Source organism: Coregonus clupeaformis, chromosome 2 (genome assembly GCF_020615455.1).
Source record: "Coregonus clupeaformis isolate EN_2021a chromosome 2, ASM2061545v1, whole genome shotgun sequence".
Lineage (NCBI taxonomy): Eukaryota > Metazoa > Chordata > Actinopteri > Salmoniformes > Salmonidae > Coregonus > Coregonus clupeaformis.
Genome location: NC_059193.1, coordinates 16,399,522 through 16,419,157, shown reverse-complemented (window position 1 = coordinate 16,419,157; position 19,636 = coordinate 16,399,522). Strand labels below are relative to the sequence as shown.

General features: G+C 46.7%; 3 protein-coding genes across 4 annotated transcripts in view; all 3 read left to right on the top strand.

Annotated features, from left to right (window-relative positions):
- Positions 1-625: 625 nt before the first annotated feature.
- On the top strand, positions 626-8,568 carry slu7 (SLU7 homolog, splicing factor). The gene is made up of 13 exons (XM_041836268.2): positions 626-725; positions 1,011-1,193; positions 1,488-1,641; positions 1,851-1,931; positions 2,110-2,343; positions 2,450-2,614; positions 3,386-3,483; positions 4,217-4,284; positions 5,332-5,471; positions 6,666-6,827; positions 7,090-7,194; positions 7,318-7,515; positions 8,289-8,568. Exons 2-13 carry the CDS (start codon positions 1,030-1,032, stop codon positions 8,472-8,474), a joined length of 1,755 nt encoding a protein of 584 aa, XP_041692202.2. The 5' UTR covers positions 626-725; positions 1,011-1,029; the 3' UTR covers positions 8,475-8,568.
- Positions 8,569-10,879: 2,311 nt separating this feature from the next.
- On the top strand, positions 10,880-14,710 carry c1qtnf2 (C1q and TNF related 2). Its single transcript, XM_041843645.2, has 3 exons — positions 10,880-11,091; positions 11,483-11,752; positions 13,532-14,710. Exons 1-3 carry the CDS (start codon positions 11,058-11,060, stop codon positions 14,179-14,181), a joined length of 954 nt encoding a protein of 317 aa, XP_041699579.1. The 5' UTR covers positions 10,880-11,057; the 3' UTR covers positions 14,182-14,710.
- Positions 14,711-14,885: 175 nt separating this feature from the next.
- Positions 14,886-19,636, top strand: part of LOC121530894 (cyclin-J) — a 35,465-nt gene continuing 30,714 nt past the window's right edge. The window contains exons 1-3 of one of the 2 annotated variants that reach the window (XM_045226763.1): positions 14,886-15,153; positions 15,873-15,990; positions 16,717-16,825. In XM_045226763.1, coding sequence (XP_045082698.1) covers positions 16,748-16,825 — 78 coding nt within the window. In that variant the 5' untranslated portion in view covers positions 14,886-15,153; positions 15,873-15,990; positions 16,717-16,747. The remainder of the gene's footprint in view (positions 15,154-15,872; positions 15,991-16,716; positions 16,826-19,636) is intronic. The other variant, XM_045226754.1, reaches the window with a different exon arrangement.

The following is a 19,636-nucleotide window of genomic DNA, read 5'->3' as shown; positions in this document are numbered from 1 at the left end:
AAAATAAGCAGCTATTTTATTTTCAGCTTATTAAATTAATCAAAGGACAAATGTGTCATTATAAACTTTCTACTCAGTGGCGAAGATGTAATACAACTAACTGGCTCAGCGCTACGGGTTGGAGAAGTCCGATGCAAAGATTATTGATATACTGACAAGATACATGTCTCTCCGCCCTAACAATGGGAGTTGTTGTCCACAAAGCGGCACGGCGTACTATCTCCTTTTTTGAATATTTGGTGAGGGTTGTTTACGTCAACCGCCTGTATTCAATGGAGAGAGACGCTATGCTACGAGCCTCATGACATGAATACGCACAGCCATCGAGGCAACGCCGATATAAAGTGTTTTTTTCTCAACGTTTCCGGGATGTCACGTGTCCTACTTATATCAATACACTCGTAACAACTTAAGCATTACGAAAGTTCTATTCGATCAAATAAACCTCATGTAGAAAATAAACCATATTTATTTGTTTACCAAATTCGACCTCCATACAAAAACTCCTTGCTTGGTGGGCGAAACAACGAAAAGAACGCCACCTGCTGGAGGGAGACAGATTTTCCGCCGAGTTGGGCCTCTCTTCCTCTTCGTCTCTGCCAGAAGTATAAGTTGATATGACGTCACTTCCTGGTTTGTGAAATGGCGACGTTCATGTTGTAAGTCGACAGCCAGGATTCCAGTCTACGTCTCTAAAGTTCTCTAATTTTGGTGATCCTACCAAGGTAAGCAAAACATGCATTTTTATCTAGAGTGAGTTGTACGGTCTAGGTTTTCTCGTCATACCTTCGTCGCTTCCCTGAATTATGAATAGGGACGCACCAAAGTTAGCTAACGTTAGCTAACCAGCGTGTTGAAACCTTTGTTTTTGTCAATAACTTCAAGCCAGCTAGCTACACCATCAGCCACATTTCCCTACAGGAATATGCAGCACTTTATGAAAGCAACGTTTTCGTTTAATGGTAGCTAGGTGACTGCTCCAGCTATGTGTCGTGTGTTCTTCCAACTAGTGACCCAATCACAGTAATCATGCCGGAGGAAGAAGAGGCAGCGACGGCTGCAACCAACGCCGAGGGGGTGGTGGGTCTGGAAGAGCCCAAGAAGATGACCAGAGAGGACTGGCGGAAGAAGAAGGAGTTAGAGGAGCAGAGAAAACTGGGAAATGCTCCTGCTGAGGTAGATGAAGAGGGAAAGTAAGTGAAGTTAGCTGATCCAGTTCACATCAGAGTGGGGCAGACAGCCAGAGGAACATTTAAATGCATGTAAACAACCTGTGACAAGATGTTTGGTCACACACAGCCCATAACTGGACATCATAGTCTCTCTGTCTGTCTGTTTGTATGTAAAGAGAGGGAATCCTCACTGTTTTCCAGGCCTTTGGGCTAGCTAGTCACACCTTTCCACACAGAAGAAACCAGCGGGCCAGTGATGTTCTCCTTTTCTAGACGCATAGTGTGCTGACTAATTGTTCTTCCTCTTGTTTCCAGGGACATCAACCCTCACATTCCACAGTACATCTCGTCAGTGCCCTGGTACATCGACCCCTCTAAGAGACCCACCCTAAAGCACCAGAGGCCCCAGGAGGAGAGGCAACAACAGTTCTCCTCCATAGAGGAGTGGTACAAGAGAGGGGTGCAAGAGGTGAGCAGGCCTTGCTCATCCGCATTTAGTAAAAAGAGCTGATTCAGTGTTGTAATTCAGCTGTCTTCCATTGTAAAGCCTTAACTACAATAAATAGTGTTGTGCATGTTGCAATTAAAGCCGCGAGCTGAGTTAAGGCATGATTCAGTTGTTTTCTGTTCTAAAGCCTTAAATGTATGCCTAATCCCTGACCCTGTATCCCTCTACAGAAAGCCATCAGCACCAAGTTCAGGAAGGGAGCATGTGAGAACTGCGGTGCCATGACACACAAGAAGAAGGACTGCTTGGAGGTGCTTACAGCATTTAGTTGTATTTGTCTGTATCCCAAATGGTATCCTATTGCCTTTATAAAAGAAGTGTACTATATAGGGAATAGGGTGCAATTTGGGATGTAGCCAGTGTTATGTGTTTGGTTTGGAATCAATGATGATGCTCCATTCATCCGTCCCTACCCTCACCCCTTTTCAGCGGCCCAGAAAGGTGGGGGCAAAGTTCACGGGTAACGGCATGGCCCCCGACGAACACAGCCAGATCTACCTGGATCTGGACTACGATGGGAAGAGGGACCGCTGGAACGGCTACGACCCTGAGGATCACATGCGTATTGTGGAGGAGTATGCCAAAGTAGACCAGGCCAAACAAACACTGAAATCCCAGAAACTCCACGAGGAGCTAGCTTCAGGGAAACTCACGGACCAAGCAGTAAGCCGTTGGATCTTCTCACGTGGCTGTGTTGAATACCGCTGATTATTACTATTTAGTTTTCTGGTGGTGCGTGTGTTGATATGCTCGTCTCTGTTTCCTGTAGAGCTCCTCCAGGAAGTGGGATGATGGCGAACGCACACAGGAGCAGAACAGTGAGGATGAAGATGAAGATAAGTATGCTGATGACATCGACATGCCGGGACAGAACTTTGACTCCAAGAGACGAATCACAGTCAGAAACCTGCGGATCAGAGAAGACATCGCTAAGGTGAGTCCATTCATACATGTTACCTGGGTATCAGAGAAGACATCGCCAAGGTGAGTCCAGTCATACATGTTACCTGGGTATCAGAGAAGACATCGCTAAGGTGAGTCCATTCATACATGTTACCTGGGTATCAGAGAAGACATCGCCAAGGTGAGTCCAGTCATGCATGTTACCTGGGTATCAGAGAAGACATCGCCAAGGTGAGTCCATTCATACATGTTACCTGGGTATCAGAGAAGACATCGCCAAGGTGAGTCCATTCATACATGTTACCTGGGTATCAGAGAAGACATCGCCAAGGTGAGTCCATTCATACATGTTACCTGGGTATCAGAGAAGACATCGCCAAGGTGAGTCCATTCATACATGTTACCTGGGTATCAGAGAAGACATCGCTAAGGTGAGTCCAGTCATACATGTTACCTGGGTATCAGAGAAGACAGGTCCCGTGTGGCTCAGTTGGTAGAGCATGGAGCTTGCAATGCCAGGGTTGTGGGTTCGATTCCCACGGGGGACCAGTAGGGGGAAAAAATATATACATGTATGCGCTCACTAACTGTAAGTCGCTCTGGATAAGAGCTTCTGCTAAATTACTAAAATGTTAAATGTAAGGCATTGCTAAAGTGAGTCCAATCATACATGTTGAAGCTACATTGGGCTTCTCAATCTGTTCTTCCCCTCATCCAAAGAAGTTACACATTTGTAATTATGACAAGTTTTGATGAAGAAGTATTTGTTAATTTATGCGTCTGTGTACTTTGTGCCCCGTAGTACTTGAGAAATCTGGATCCAGACTCGGCCTACTACGACCCCAAGACTCGAGCCATGAGAGAGAACCCCTACCAGAACACTGGCATGGTCCCTGAAGAGTAGGTCACTGTTCCTTTAACTAACAGTCCGTAACCATAGTGCTGAGCGGCTAACCAAGATTTCCAAAATTGGTTAAACTATTTGAATTTTATTTCGTTCGTTTTTCTTTTGTGTGAGCTCAATGAAATGCAGACTTGGAATGAAATAATAAAGCCATCAAATAAAACAAAGGTAATATACACAGCAACTGAAATATTTTAGTAATGTGAATAAATGATGTTTAATAAGTGATAAGCAGTAATGGACAGTCACTACCATCATGGGACTTTTATTCATTGTTTTATTCTGTGTTACAGCATTCAACCCACATAATGCATAGTGCATTTAATGTTAGAAATCGAAAACCATGATTCTTTTTTAATCATCTAAATCAAAACCGAACCGACCTCAACAAGCACTAATCTCTCAGCACTATTTAACTCATGTTCTGTAAACTACATGAGACAACCCCTACCAGAACACTGGCATGGTGTCTGAAGAGTAGGTCACTGTTCCTTTAACTAACAGTCTGTAACTTCATGTCATGAATCTCTAATTACATATCATGAGTCTTAAACTACATGTTATGATTTTGTAGTTACATGTTCCAAATCACTAAATACATGTCATGGATTGCTGAAGTGACAATGCTAATCTTTTCTTTCTTTGTGACGTGTCTGAGAGAATGCTTTGCCGTCACTGAGATCGCCTGTGTTCCTAAATGTGTCACTCTCCGTCATGTTTGTTTGGCAGTGTGGGATTCGCAGGAGACAACTTTGTACGTTACTCTGGAGACACCGTCACCATGGCCCAGACACAGCGTGAGTCAGTCTCTTTCCTGCACACAACCCAATCTTCCTGAAATACATTCATATCACAGAGTTTCTAAACACAGAGACTCAACATCGCAAGACTTCCGGGAACGCTTGCAAAGCAGACTCGGCAGACCAGACCGGGTTTTGAGAAGTCAATTAGAGGAGTGAAAAAAATCTTATTTTATTGTACATTTTCTCGATTTCTAAAGCCACAACCTTGATTTGAGATAATGTCTTAAAGGGATACTTCAGGATTTTGGCAATGAAGCCCTTTATCTACTTCCTCAGAGTCTAGAGCAGGGTTCTCCAATTCCGGTCCTGGAGGGCCGAAACACCTCTCTTTTACATCCTCTCCTTCTAATCAGGGGCTAATTCAGACCTGGGACACCAGGTGAGTGCAATTAACTACCAGGTAGAAATAAAAAAACAGAAGTGTTTCGGCCCTCCAGGACCGGAATTGGAGAACCCTGGTCTAGAGGTAGTATCGAGAGCCAATGCTAACTGGCGTAATGCTAGCTGTTCCCATAGACTTCCAGTCAACGCTAGTTAGCAATTGCAACTTTCTTCAGAGACATAAAAACGGTATCCACGAGTTCATCTGACTCTGGGGAAGTAGATAAAGGACCTCATTGCCAAAATCCCGATGTATCCCTTTTAAGGAGCTGAACATGTTTTTACTCTAACCTTGTGAAAGTTACAAACTGACACATTTTTATATCGAAAGTAGTGCTTTTGATTTGACGGCATGTACATGCGCGACACGGCCGTTAGACCCGATTGTGTGTTTCTGCGCATTGACCTTAGCTAGCTAACGTCGCCATGACATCGCCTACAAGTGTGATCTGGGATTTCTGTTGAAAAACCAGTTTCTACATGTCTTCATACTAAACCATCTTTGTTCATATTTTCTCAATATCTCCCAGGAGAATTAGTGGCACATTAAAATGGTATCCATAGAGATGGCATCCTAATGCCAATATTCTTCATAGTTAGTTTAGGAAAGGGGTTGTATGGAACTAAACACACGTCCTGCCCTCTCCTCCATCTGTCCAGTGTTTGCGTGGGAGGCCTATGATAAGGGCTCTGAGGTGCACCTCCAAGCCGACCCTACCAAGCTGGAGCTGCTGCACCAGTCCTTCAAGGTCAAGAAGGAGGACTTCAAGGACAAACAGAAGGAGACTATTCTGGATAGGGTACTGAATAAATACACTGCGCTCCGTCCTCACCAGCCTCTTTTTGTCGTTAGAGACCTAGGATTTCAATTAACATTTTAAACTGCATGCAGAAAGTTGTGTAGCCCATAAGAAGTGTCATCAATGTAATAAGCATGAATTCAAGTTCCTCATACAGCAGGGTTTGGATTAATTCCACTAATTCAGTTCCCTCTCCCTGTAAATTAATTTCTAATTCCAGGTCAGTCAATGATTTCAGAGAATTCAAATCCTCTCAATTCCAATGTTAGGTAAATTCCAAGAATTCAATTCACAATGTAATATTATTCCAAACAATTCCACAAATTCAAATCCAGTCACTGTTTAGACAGCCTAGCTATACTGGAAATATAGAAATACAAGTTGAAATAATTAAAAACATATCCTGCAGTCCATTTTTGATACTAAGTGCATTCATTCCTTTAACTGGGAAATGTACAAATATTGAATTTCAATTTCAATTCCAAAGATTAAATGTTTTTACTATTCCAACTCAAACAGTCCAAACAAGTCTAATTTCAATTCCATAACGTAAAGATTGTTGAAATTGAATTCAATGTAAATTATTCACTTCATGCGTGAATTCAAGAATTGAATTGGAATTTCAAATTAAATTTGAATTGACCCCAACCCTGTCATACAGTAGTTAATGATATAATTGAATAACTGTTTCATTCTTGTTTGTTGATGGTCCTATTGAATAACTGTTATTCCTGTGTGTTCTAACTGTTATTCCTGTGTGTTCTAACTGTTATTCCTGTGTGTTCTAACTGTTATTCCTGTGTGTTCTAACTGTTATTCCTGTGTGTTCTAACTGTGTGTTCTAACTGTTATTCCTGTGTGTTCTAACTGTTATTCCTGTGTGTTCTAACTGTTATTCCTGTGTGTTCTAACTGTTATTCCTGTGTGTTCTAACTGTTATTCCTGTGTGTTCTAACTGTGTGTTCTAACTGTTATTCCTGTGTGTTCTAACTGTTATTCCTGTGTGTTCTAACTGTTATTCCTGTGTGTTCTAACTGTTATTCCTGTGTGTTCTAACTGTGTGTTCTAACTGTTATTCCTGTGTGTTCTAACTGTTATTCCTGTGTGTTCTAACTGTTATTCCTGTGTGTTCTAACTGTTATTCCTGTGTGTTCTAACTGTTATTCCTGTGTGTTCTAACTGTGTGTGTCTCAGTACGGGGGTGAGGAGCACCTGGATGCCCCGCCCAGAGAGCTGCTTCTGGCCCAGACTGAGGACTACGTGGAGTACAGTCGTCACGGTGCCGTGCTGAAGGGACAGGAGAAGGCTGTGGCACGCTCCAAATACGAAGAGGACGTACTCATCCAGAACCACACGGTCAGGCTTCTAGAACTGACTAACCCCGGAAAGATGAGCACAGTCAGAATAGTGTCCAGTCAGACAGGAACCTTTTTGGAGTGTTCTTGAACAGCCCCCTTGTGGAGGAGCACAGTGCCGCTGTTACAATGACTTTGTCAGACAATAACAATTTGAGTCTGCAAGAACTGTGCCAACTAAAAAAGAGTAAAGGACAGTATTAATGCTGTACAGTAGCATCTATTCAGATACTTACAGGGGTTTCTGTGCTTTTGTCTTGCAGTGTATCTGGGGGTCCTACTGGAGAGAAGGCTGCTGGGGCTTCAAGTGCTGCCACTCCATGGTCAAACAGAGCTACTGCACCGGAGAGGCTGGCATCAAAACTACGGTCCGTATTCTACTAATCATCAATAGTGTTTGAGCCTTTGGGTAATGTGATTTCCATAGTCAATTATAAACACTGTTTTTGTTTTGTTGGGATGAGATGATTGACAGGTGTCTCCCCCTATAGAGCTCCTCGGCCTGTGTTCCGTTTGAAGAGGGACTTGAGCAGGAGGAAGAGGAGGAGCCGAAGACTCTACTGGAGATGCACAGGGAGAAGCTAAAAGAGAAGAAGAAGAAGAAGAAGAAGCAGAAGAAGAAGAAGAAGCATGGCTCAGACAGCAGCGACTCTGAGGAGGAAGAGAAGAAGAAACTGAAACTGAACAAGGTGAACTTATTTTCTTTGTGTGTTTATGTATATGATATTAGGTAGTCAGTACTCCTACCTGACTAGTCTCCCGAGTGGCGCAGTGGTCTAAGGCACTAGAGATCCTGGTTCGAATCCAGGCTCTGTCGTAGCCGGCCGCGACCGGGAGACCAATGGGGCGGCGCGCAATTGGCCCAGTGTCGTCCAGGGTAGGGGAGGGAATGGCCGGCAGGGATGTAGCTCAGTAGATAGAGCATGGCGTTTGCAACGCCTGGGTTGTGGGTTCGATTCCCACAGGGGGTATATATATATATATATATATTTCTTTTTAAAATATGTATGCGCTAACTGTAAGTCGCTCTGGATAAGAGCGTCTGCTAAATGACTAAAATGTAAATGTACTATATCTCACCCCCAAAACCTCCCCCTCTCTCCCCCTACATCCCTCTCTCTCACTCTACCCCCTCTCTCCCCTCCCTCTCTCACCCACCTCTCTCGCTCTCAATCCCCTCTCTCTCTCTTCCCTCACTCCCATCCCGCTCTCACTCCCCTCCCTCTCTCACCCACCCCTCTCGCTCTCAATCCTCTCTCTCTTCCCTCACTCACTCCCCTCCCTCTCTCACCCACCTCTCTCGCTCTCAATCCCCCCTCTCTCTCTTCCCTCACTCCCCTCCCTCTCTCCCTCACTCCCATCCCGCTCTCACTCCCCTCCCTCTCTCGCACTCCTATACCCCCTACTCCCCTCGCTCTCTCTCACTCCCCTACCTCTCCCCCACCCCTCCCTCTCTCCCCAGGCCCTGGCTGCAGAGGAAGTGCGTCTGAAGCAGGTCGAGGAGATGATGAAGGTGGATGAGAGGAAGAGGAAGTACAACAGCCTGCAGGAGATCAAGGAGCCCACGGAGGAGGAGATGGAGGCCTTCAGGATGAAACGCTCCAGGGAAGACGACCCCATGGCCAACTTCCTGGAGCTGGGACAGTGAGAGTGACAACCCCATACTCTCGCCCCTACCTACAGTATACCCTCTCCTATACACCCTACCCTCTCCTCTCACCCCTATACCCTCTACCCTCTCCTCCCACCCCTATACCCTCTACCCTACCCTCTCCTCCCACCCCTATACCCTCTACCCTCTCCTCCCACCCCTATACCCTCTACCCTACCCTCTCCTCCCACCCCTATACCCTCTACCCTACCCTCTCCTCCCACCCCTGTGCCCTCTACCCTACCCTCTCCTCCCACCCCTATACCCTCTACCCTACCCTCTCCTCCCACCCCTGTGCCCTCTACCCTACCCTCTCCTCTCACCCCTATACCCTCTACCCTCTCCTCCCACCCCTATACCCTCTACCCTACCCTCTGCTCCCACCCCCTATACCCTCTACCCTCTCTTCCCACCCCTGTGCCCTCTACCCAACCCTCTCCTCCCACCCATTTACCATCCTACCCTCTCCTCCCACCCCTGTACCCTCTACCCTCTCCTCCCACCCCTATACCCTCTACCCTACCCTCTGCTCCCACCCCTATACCCTCTACCCTCTCTTCCCACCCCTGTGCCCTCTACCCAACCCTCTCCTCCCACCCCTGTACCATCCTACCCTCTCCTCCCACCCCTATACCATCCTACCCTCTCCTCCCACCCCTATACCATCCTACCCTCTCCTCCCACCCCTGTACCCCCTCTCCTCCCACCCCTGTACCCCCCTCTCCTCCCACCCCTGTACCCCCTCTCCTCCCACCCCTGTACCCCCTCTCCTCCCACCCCTGTACCCCCTCTCCTCCCACCCCTGTACCCCCTCTCCTCCCACCCCTGTACCCCCTCTCCTCCCACCCCTGTACCCCCCTCTCCTCCCACCCCTGTACCCCCTCTCCTCCCACCCCTGTACCACCCCTGTACCACCCTACCCTCTCTTCCCACCCTCCTCTCAACTGGGAGCCAACCCTCTCCTCTTCATTTTGTGATTACTCCTCAAGTCTACTTTTCCCCATAAGATCATTATAGTCCGTTTTTAATATTAAGTATCAATGTGGTAAAATGTAATTTTCTTTCATATCTGTAAATATAGAATGCATTTTGAACTTTCAAACGACTGTATATCCAATAAAAAGAAAGACATCCCTTGGTTATCTCAGACATTTGGTGGAATAAAGAAATTTGATTGAAAACCAAATTGTATTACCATTCGGTTTGTGAATTATTTTATCTCAGTACGCACTGAAAATAGAGAAGACTTGTCATATCACTGAAAGTATGGCTGATGTAAGAGATGCGTAAAGAAAATAAGTTGGCTTAAAACTCTTGGTACCTAAGAAGTGCAAAGCACTGCAGACAAATGGGTGCTGCTAAAATGCAGCACCCATGCAGTACTCCTGAGTGGCGCAGTGGTCTAAGGCACTGCATCACAGTGCTAACTGTGCCACTAGAGATCCTGGTTCGAATCCAGGCTCTGTCGCCGCCGGCTGCGACCGGGAGACTCATGGGCGGCGCACAATTGGCCCAGCGTCGTCCAGGGTAGGGGAGGGAATGGCCGGCAGGGATGTAGCTCAGTTGATAGAGCATGGCGTTTGCAACGCCAGGGTTGTGGGTTCGATTCCCACGGGGGGCCAGTATAAAAAAAAAATGTATTCACTAACTGTAAGTCGCTCTGGATAAGAGCGTCTGCTAAATGACTAAAATGTAAAAAAATTTAAAATATTTAGCTTGGCCCATGTCTGGTTTGGGTTTGGCTCATCAGTGGAACCTAAAACGGGACAGGGGCGAGGGAGACAACTCTACATGCATCATCTTCCGATTCACAAAACCACAATAAATGTCATTGTTCAATGGTCCCCATCTCTCTCTGGAATAGTTACACATTAACTGTTTCCATTATTGTGAGGGCTTAATCACAACTTTAGTTTATGTCATGGTTTTATTTTGTGAAGCATTGCAAACACAGTGCTTCACCCTATTCTTCCAGCTGTGAGATTTTTATGGGTTTTCTCTGGTTCTTGGCGCTTTGTCTGGACACATCTGGTAATTCTCATAGTGCACTACTCAATTCAAGTTTTTGCATGGGGCCGCCTTGTATGATGTTTGTTTTCCGATTTCTCAGGTTATGGTGATAAATTGAGGGTGTAGTGCCTATCAAAACATCCCCTAACGCAATTTGGTCCCTTGGCACAACTATCCAGGGCTGTCAATCAATCACGAGCCTAGGGAATCTCCAAGTGTCAGATTAAATTTCACTAAACTGGTGAGGGAAAAACCACAAAACCAATACATTCAGCTTTCATCTTAGACTTCGCTTACATTATTTATTTACATTACTGGGGTTGTCAGAGGGGAGTCTTGTTGAGTTGGTTGGAAAGAATTACCTCATGGTGAAAGTATTTGTTGGCAGAGAGAGAGCTGTTGCTGAAACAGGGTGGATGTTCATGTTTTGCGTTTGAGGATCAAATATGCAGGATTTCTTTACAATAATGCCCGTCAAAGATGGTATTTCGACCTGACATTGGAGTATTATGTAGGCGGTAATATTGCGCTTCCGTTCTTTGGAACTCAAGGGTTGGGTAACCCATAAAAATGCTGCTGTTTATCAAGTTTACCTCTTCAGTTGGTGAGTAGCCGATATGTTTTCTCTTTCTCTATGCTTTCAGCATGTTCCCTAACGATGGCATAATGTATGAGAGATCACTTTGTTTTATAGTTGAACAGGCAATGATATGCAATTTTGATGAAGACATAGCTAACATACTTTGTTGTTCAACTGTATTTTTCAGCAAGGTTTACTCGTGTGTTTTGGTTTGTAGACATCACATTATGCATTTGAATGCATGTCAATTAACATCAAATTGTATAGCCGAGTAAATTAGCCTTATCAGCACACTGCCTCATAAATGTTTATGAAATCTCCGTTTTGGCTATAAGCCAGCTGTGTAATGTATCGATGATCTATACAACCACAGCATTCCAACTGATGATTTCTGAATGCCCCCTTACCTTTTCAGCTCCTACCATGCTCCAGCTGTCTCTGATGGTATGCTTACAATCCATCACTGACTCCCAGTCCCTGTTCCAGACTACAAACCCCTCGTACAAGAAGGGCCACAACATCACCATCCATTCCTCCCAGCTGGTGTGTAGTCTACCCGGCCCTCAGGGGCCCGGTGGCAACCCAGGGGCCCCTGGATCTCCAGGGACAATGGGCTCCATGGGTATCCCAGGGAAGGATGGCCTGGATGGGGGGGATGGAGAGAAGGGGGAGAGGGGTGACAGAGGTAAGCATGATGGAGAGAAGGGGGAGAGGGGTGACAGGTACGCAGGGGGTGGGGAGAAGGGGGAGAGGGGTGACAGGTACTCAGGGGTGGGGAGAAGGGGGAGAGGGATGACAGGTACGCAGGGGGGAGAGGGGTGACAGGTACGCAGGGGTGGGGAGAAGGGGGAGAGGGGTGACAGGTACTCAGGGGGTGGGGAGAAGGGGGAGAGGGATGACAGGTACACAGGGGGGGAGAGGGGTGACAGGTACGCAGGGGTGGGGAGAAGGGGGAGAGGGGTGACAGGTACTCAGGGGTAAGGAGAAGGGGGGAGAGGGGGTGACAGGTACTCAGGGGGTGGAGAGAAGGGGGAGAGAGAGGGGGGAGAGGGGTGACAGGTACGCAGGGGTGGGGGAGAAGGGGGAGAGGGGTGACAGGTACTCAGGGGTAAGGGGAGAAGGGGGAGAGGGGTGACAGGTACTCAGGGGTGGAGAGAAGGGGGAGAGAAGGGGGGAGAGGGGTGACAGGTACGCAGGGGTGGGGGGAAGGGGGAGAGGGGTGACAGGTACTCAGGGGGGGGGAGAAGGGGGAGAGGGGTGACAGGTACTCAGGGGTAAGGAGAAGGGGGAGAGGGGTGACAGGTACTCAGGGGTGGAGAGAAGGGGGGAGAGAAGGGGGGAGAGGGGTGACAGGTACGCAGGGGTGGGGGGAAGGGGGGAGAAGGGGAGGGGGTGACAGGTACTCAGGGGGTAGGGGAGAAGGGGGAGAGGGGTGACAGGTACTCAGGGGTGGGGAGAAGGGGGAGAGAAGGGGGGAGAGGGGTGACAGGTACACAGGGGTGGGAGAGAAAGGGGGGAGAAGGGGGTGACAGGTACACAGGGGTGGGGAGAAGGGGGAGAGGGGGTGACAGGTACTCAGGGGGGAAGGGGGAGAGGGGTGACAGGTACACAGGGGTGGGGAGAAGGGGGAGAGAAGGGGGAGAGGGGTGACAGGTACACAGGGGTGGGGAGAAGGGGGAGAGGGGTGACAGGTACACAGGGGGTGGGAGAAGGGGGAGAGAAGGGGGAGAGGGGTGACAGGTACACAGGGGGTGGGGGAGAAGGGGGGAGAGAAGGGGGAGAGGGGTGACAGGTACACAGGGGTGGGGAGAAGGGGGGAGAAGGGGGAGAGGGGTGACAGGTACTCAGGGGTGGAGAGAAGGGGGAGAGGGGTGACAGGTACACAGGGGTGGAGAGAAGGGGGAGAGGGGTGACAGGTACACAGGGGTGGGGAGAAGGGGGAGAGGGGTGACAGGTACACAGGGGTGGGGAGAAGGGGGAGAGAAGGGGGAGAGGGGTGACAGAGGTAAGAAGCATAATGGAAGCATCCAGGTAGTAGCCTGGCCTGGGTCTGAAACGGAGTGCTGTAGTACAACTCAAGGCTGAGTTAGTTAGCCCACTGAGCTGAAGCCTTCAGTATAGGCATTACCTGTTAGTTGGCCAACTGAGCTGAAGCCTTCAGTATAGGCATTACCTGTTAGTTAGCCCACTGAGCTGAAGCCTACAGTATAGGCATTACCTGTTAGTTAGCCCACTGAGCTGAAGCCTAGAGGCATTACATTTGGGAGCTAACATGAGTCTTTAGGTCTCAGGTAAGGTTGCGTGTCACGCTAAACACTTCACCACTCTTGTAGTCCTTGATATTGCTTCCTGTGTTAGCTATAATGTTGTGTTCCTATGCAGTACACTGTATTGTGAGCTGTCTGGTGTGAATATATGAACGTGAATTAGCCATGACCTGTCTCTGTCTCTTTCTGATCTTTAGGTGAACAGGGCAGGCCCGGGAACCCAGGTAAACCCGGGGTTAAAGGTCGTGAGGGCGTGGTGGGTAAGCATGGACCCCGAGGGCTGAAGGGCCCGCGTGGGGCCCCAGGTCTGGCCGGACTGGGGGGCATCAAGGGGGAGATGGGGGACGCGGGTGAGACAGGGGCTCCTGGGGGCTGTAACTGCGGCACCAACTCAGCCCGCTCCGCCTTCTCTGTAGCCATGACCAAGAGTTACCCCAAAGAGCGTCTCCCGATCCGGTTCAAACGTATTCTACTGAACGAGGGGAACCACTACAACGCCACGACCGGGAAGTTTGTCTGCTCTGTCCCAGGAGTCTACTACTTCACTTATGACATCACACTGGCCAACAAGCACTTGGCGATCGGGCTGGTGCACAACGGGCAGTACAAGATCAAGACGTTTGACGCCAACACTGGGAACCACGATGTGGCGTCCGGTTCCACGGTTCTCCGGTTAGAGCGTCAGGACCAGGTTTGGCTGCAGATCTTCTACTCAGAACAGAATGGGCTGTTCTATGACCCGTTCTGGACAGATAGTCTGTTTACCGGGTTCCTGATCTACGCAGACCAGGAGTATGTGAACGAGGCGGACAGGAAAGCCAATGAGGATTCATCGCCTTCATCCTGATGGGTTGAACTAAGATGGCACCAGTTTTTGCTTCCTTGCCCATTTGGGAAGAAAATGATGTCTGTTAGTTATCATTGCAATCATAGCTCAGCCTATTTATACTGAGTTTTGGTCAATGATAAAATGTTCTCTAAAAAAGTGAATTTGTAATAGGCCTACTGTATTATCTTTGCATATTATTGAAAAAGCTATGCCCTACATTGACACCAGGTGGCACTGAGTCATCTGTTGCCCAGCTAGTATTTATAAACGGAATTGCAGTGCATGTTATGGCTGATTGGATTGTTAATGGTGGAGGGAAATGAGTGAAAGGATTTTATTTTCAGAATTTTTGGTGCTGTTTATATTCAGCAATAAGGAGATGTTCCTACATGCAACTATCCCTCTCTGTTAAAATTGTTTATTTTGTGTTATAAATCATATTATAGTACATTTTACAGTGTGTTTAAGGAAAACGTTTTGTACACACGTCACTTGAGAAAGTTGATAAAGTGATTTGCAATAAAACTTTTTTTAAACGTTTTTTAAATGCCAGCTTTTGTGAAGTTTTTCATATCTAAGAGAGACGTGTTTAATTTAATTTAAATCAATTAGAGAAAGAGTTATTGCCGTAATTAGCCCATTTTAGTCACGGTTTTCTGGACTACATTTCCCATCTCACACTCGGTGTTTCGCGTATGCAGGTTCACGAGCTCCTCGTAGACAGCAGCTGGGGCAGCTAACCACTTTGTTGAACGGGAACCCGTTGGAAAGAGACTGCCGGATAAAAAAATCGTTGGAAAAGTGGAAACAGACGAGAAAATTGCGGAATTAAACTGCTCTGAAGCATTGTTACTTTGTCAACTGAATAACGGAAACCGTCATCGCTTTTCGCCGGTACGGAGGATAGTACAAAACTTCTCAAAGAGGAATTCTCTCATTCAGGATGTCGGAGTGAAACAAAGAGGTCTGGGGGCATTCATGTCGGAGAGGGTGAGCGGCACATGCGATCATGGACATTTTGCGAATTTAAAAGTTTATTAAATGTGTGTATGAATGATTTAATGCTGGCAATAGTCAGGTGCGATCTTTGTCTAAGTTTGAGGTATAGGCCTATAAATAAGAGTATTAGAACCGCAAGAGCTGTCTACTTTTCTGTTAAAAACACTGTTGGAGAAACTCTCGTCTCGTGGTGTTGACACCGCTGAATGAGAGAGAAACAGTCTTCACAAATGTTCCCATTATCAACGTATTGTTTTTTTTTCTCTTAACAGATTTGTGGTTAGGCCTACAAAAAAGTTACTTTGTTACCCCAGTGCTATAATTCCCCATCATTTTTTCCACTGCAGGGGGCATTTAAATCACACCCACATGCATGGGGGAATGCAGTGCAGTACCATAGCCCAATATTGGACTAAAGGAGCCTAACGTCACTCCTTAGTCCAAGGACCTTACATTTTTCTGTTTAAAGGGCGAATTGGTTCTGAAAGCCAAAACTCAATCAAATATTCAAGCCAAACGTAAATCAATTCTCAATTGCGGGTACGGTTCTAGAAACATAAATCCCTGTACTTTCATATCACATCAAAATCATTTAACAAATGCAAAATGCACACTTAGTGTACACGGGTTTAACCGTTTTTTAACACAGTTGCAGCCAACAGTATTTTTCAGTGACACGTTTGTGGCGTCTGTCTTCCGTTTACAAACAGGTTCGGAGATGCAGATAGCTATTTAGCACAGGTAGTCCACTCGCTCTTCCGTCTGTTTTCCGTAAACAAGCGCTGTAACATGGAAATATGGCCGTGTGGGAACCCTAACCCTGTAAAGGTGTGTATCAATTTTAACATTTTTAAAAATATATATATATATTTCTCGCAGATATGAAAGATAAGATCCTTGTGCTTCCAGAACCGTACAGCAAGCGATGCGGGCTAATGTTCAGACAGAGCGTCACTGCTCTTAACAAAATGACCCTTGATGCGTATTGCAGTGGAACTGAGAGTCATGATCAAGGGCTATGCGGTGCCAGTGACCAATGTTTACTGAACACATGGAGGAAATGAACTCAATGAAATGTTTAAGCTTACAAAACAACAGCCGACTATTTTCAATATTTTCCCAGAATATTGCATTGTAAACATTTCGAAAGGCTATTGGATGTGTTTTATTATTTAAGTGGTTTATTTGATTAAATGCTGATCGTTAACAGCAATCGATTTCAATTGATCGCTTAATTAATATCAAAGGCATGTCACTTCCCCCCCATAACCCACTCATCTCTACAATTTGATTTGTTATAAATTCATAGTGCAAATGAATAGAAAATATTTTTTGCTAGAAATCAACACTTATTTGTTCATTGGCTGGAACTTCATCTCTCTTATACAATATATTTTTAATCACCTGTATGAATAAAGGATATTACAATTTTGTTTAAACAACTTATTCCATAAGTCCTTGTCCTTTGATATCAAATACTTTAAGTTGTGATCAGACACCAACAACCATAACAGGATGTCTCTTGACTTAGCCCATATTTCTGTGTGTCTGCAGGGTTGAACTTCATCCTTGTGGCCTTCTCTGAATGGGAAAGATGGAAAGGGAGTTACAATGGTGGAAAGGACAGCTAGCAGGGGATATCCATCAGTCCCTCCGCATCAAGGTAAGACCAGCCAGTCATAGAATCAGAATTAATAGAGTTTAGAATTAATAGAATTCTGAATTCCGATTCTATGAATCCAGTTCTCTGGGTCTCTTTGGTTCATTCCCTGAGTTCCACTTTCCTCTTATCATCAACTAATGTGATAAGAATCTCAACTGCATGGTGAAGTGTGTATTTTGGGGATGTTCTCAATGCCAAGGAGAAAGCTTGGTGGCCTGCAGTTCACCTGTGCTTAAATGTAGCTTAACCTAAACGGCAACTAATCTAGGTAGCCTAGCGGTTAAGAGCGTTGGGCCAGTAACTGAAAGGTTGCTGGTTCGAATCCCTGAGCCGACTAGGTGAAAAATCTGCCATCGTGCCCTTGCGCAAGGCACTTAACCCTAATTACATTATATTTTAGTAATTTAGCAGACGCGACTTACAGGAGCAATTAGGGTTAAGTGCCTTGCTCAAGGGCACATCGACAGATTTTTCACCTAGTCGGCTTGGGGATTAGAACCAGCGACCTTTCGGTTTCTGGCACAACGCTCTTAACCACTAAGCTACCTGCCACCCCTGTATGTCTCTCTGGATAAGAGCGTCTGCTCAATGGCTTAAATGTAAAATGTATGTTTTCTTGTTCACGTACTGTAGTGCATTGGTGACTTGATAGTCACTCCTCAAATGTTATATTTAGCTATATTCTATATAGTGTAGTTAATGCTGGCAGATATAATTACATGACTGGCATCTATTTGAAAGTGATCTAATTTAGATGACACAGAAGGGTTGAGGCTCAATTGGCTGCTGCAGTAATTAGGCAAACCTCCAGTGTGATGTTATATTTTTTTTTACTGTGTGGCCCGTTAATGGCAGCATCTGTCACTGGACTGCAGTCTCCTTATAGGGAGCAACAAGAATATCACAGCTAATTTGATTCTTTATAGGAGGGACAATATGGAGTAGGGGTTTGTGTGTGTCTACGCGCACGTCACGTGTAGGGGGAGTATTTGGATAGTAGATAGCACTGTTGCAAGCAGCTGCCCCCCGCTCTGTTACAACCGGGCAGTCTCATCACAAGTCATTCACTTAGCCTACCCCACAGTCACTTTATTTACTCATGTCTGACTCACTATGAGTTGGAAGTCTGTAACCAGGGGGTATGAAGTCTGTAACCAGGGGGTATGAAGTCTGTAACCAGGGGGTATGAAGTCTGTAACCAGGGGGTATGAAGTCTGTAACCAGGGGGTATGAAGTCTGTAACCAGGGGGTATGAAGTCTGTAACCAGGGGGTATGAAGTCTGTAACCAGGGGGTATGAAGTCTGTAACCAGGGGGTATGAAGTCTGTAACCAGGGGGTATGAAGTCTGTAACCAGGGGCTATGTAGATTAGGCCCTCCCTTCTGGTTTATTCTGACTCCGCCAACCCTTTTTAACCAATCTGCAGACCACGGACAGAAAGTCTGTGTAAAAAGCAATTGTGCTGATGTAAGTTCTCCAGTGTCTTTGAAAGCCAAAACAATGCCCCAGACATTAACCCTCGCTCTAAATACCTGTAGTCCTTCAGCAGGCTAGTCTGCTCCTCTCTGCATCCATAGCCCCCTCCTCTCTGCATCCATAGCCCCCTCCTCTCTGCATCCATAGCCCCCTCCTCTCTGCATCCATATCCCCCCTGCCTTCCACTGCATTTATTACACTGCGGTTCCCCACAATTGGCCCAGCGTCGTCCGTGTTTGGCCGTCATTGTAAATAAGAATTTGTTCTTAACTGACTTGCCTAGATAAATAAATGTTAAATAAAATTAAATAAAAACAATGCCCCCCCCCCCCCCCAGACAGACAGATGGACCAGAGACAAGGAGGGGGGTGGAGAACTCAAGGCGTGGGTAGTGTTTATGGGGGTGTCTGTGTGCAAGTTTTAACACTGTTTATATTGCCCTTTAGCTTCCTATCACCTTAGTGATCACCATTGTTTCTGTATCGCCTACATACAACAAACTCAACAGACAATTGATAAACTCACAGATTTAAATATGTGAGGCACATGTGTGCCATAGATTTTGGTCTTCAGTATGTTGGACATGCTGACAGGCACCGCAGCGTCACTCTTCATCAACCTACAGCAAGTCAGTATCCAGTAAAGAGGTTAGGTTTACGGGTGGGACAGTGTTTGTTGTTTGGACAACCCTTAGGGAAGGGAAGTAGGCTTTCTCTGTCTCTGCTGTTGTCAACAATAGTAACCTGTGTTTTCAGTAGGGGTGGATGTTTCTGGTGTGCCTCTAGCAGCAAACCACAAACGGGTACAGCACTACCTAAAGATATTAATCCACCCCTACTCAGTCTGATATTAAATAAATCCACATTATAAAGCCCTTGTTTTTTATGTAAAATATCTATCTATTTGTGGCATGAAGAAGAAACATGCCCCTTACCCACCATGGGGGAACCCTGTCCCCCGTACCCACCATGGGGGAACCCTGCCCCCCTTACCCACCATGGGGGAACCCTGCCCCCCTTACCCACCATGGGGGAACCCTGCCCCCCTTACCCACCATGGGGGAACACTGCCCCCCTTACCCACCATGGGGGAACACTGCCCCCCTTACCCACCATGGGGGAACACTGCCCCCCTTACCCACCATGGGGGAACACTGCCCCCCTTACCCACCATGGGGGAACACTGCCCCCCTTACCCACCATGGGGGAACACTGCCCCCCTTACCCACCATGGGGGAACACTGTCCCCCTTACCCACCATGGGGGAACACTGTCCCCCTTACCCACCATGAGGGGTACCCATTCCACCTCCTCTTACCCACCATGGGGAACCCTG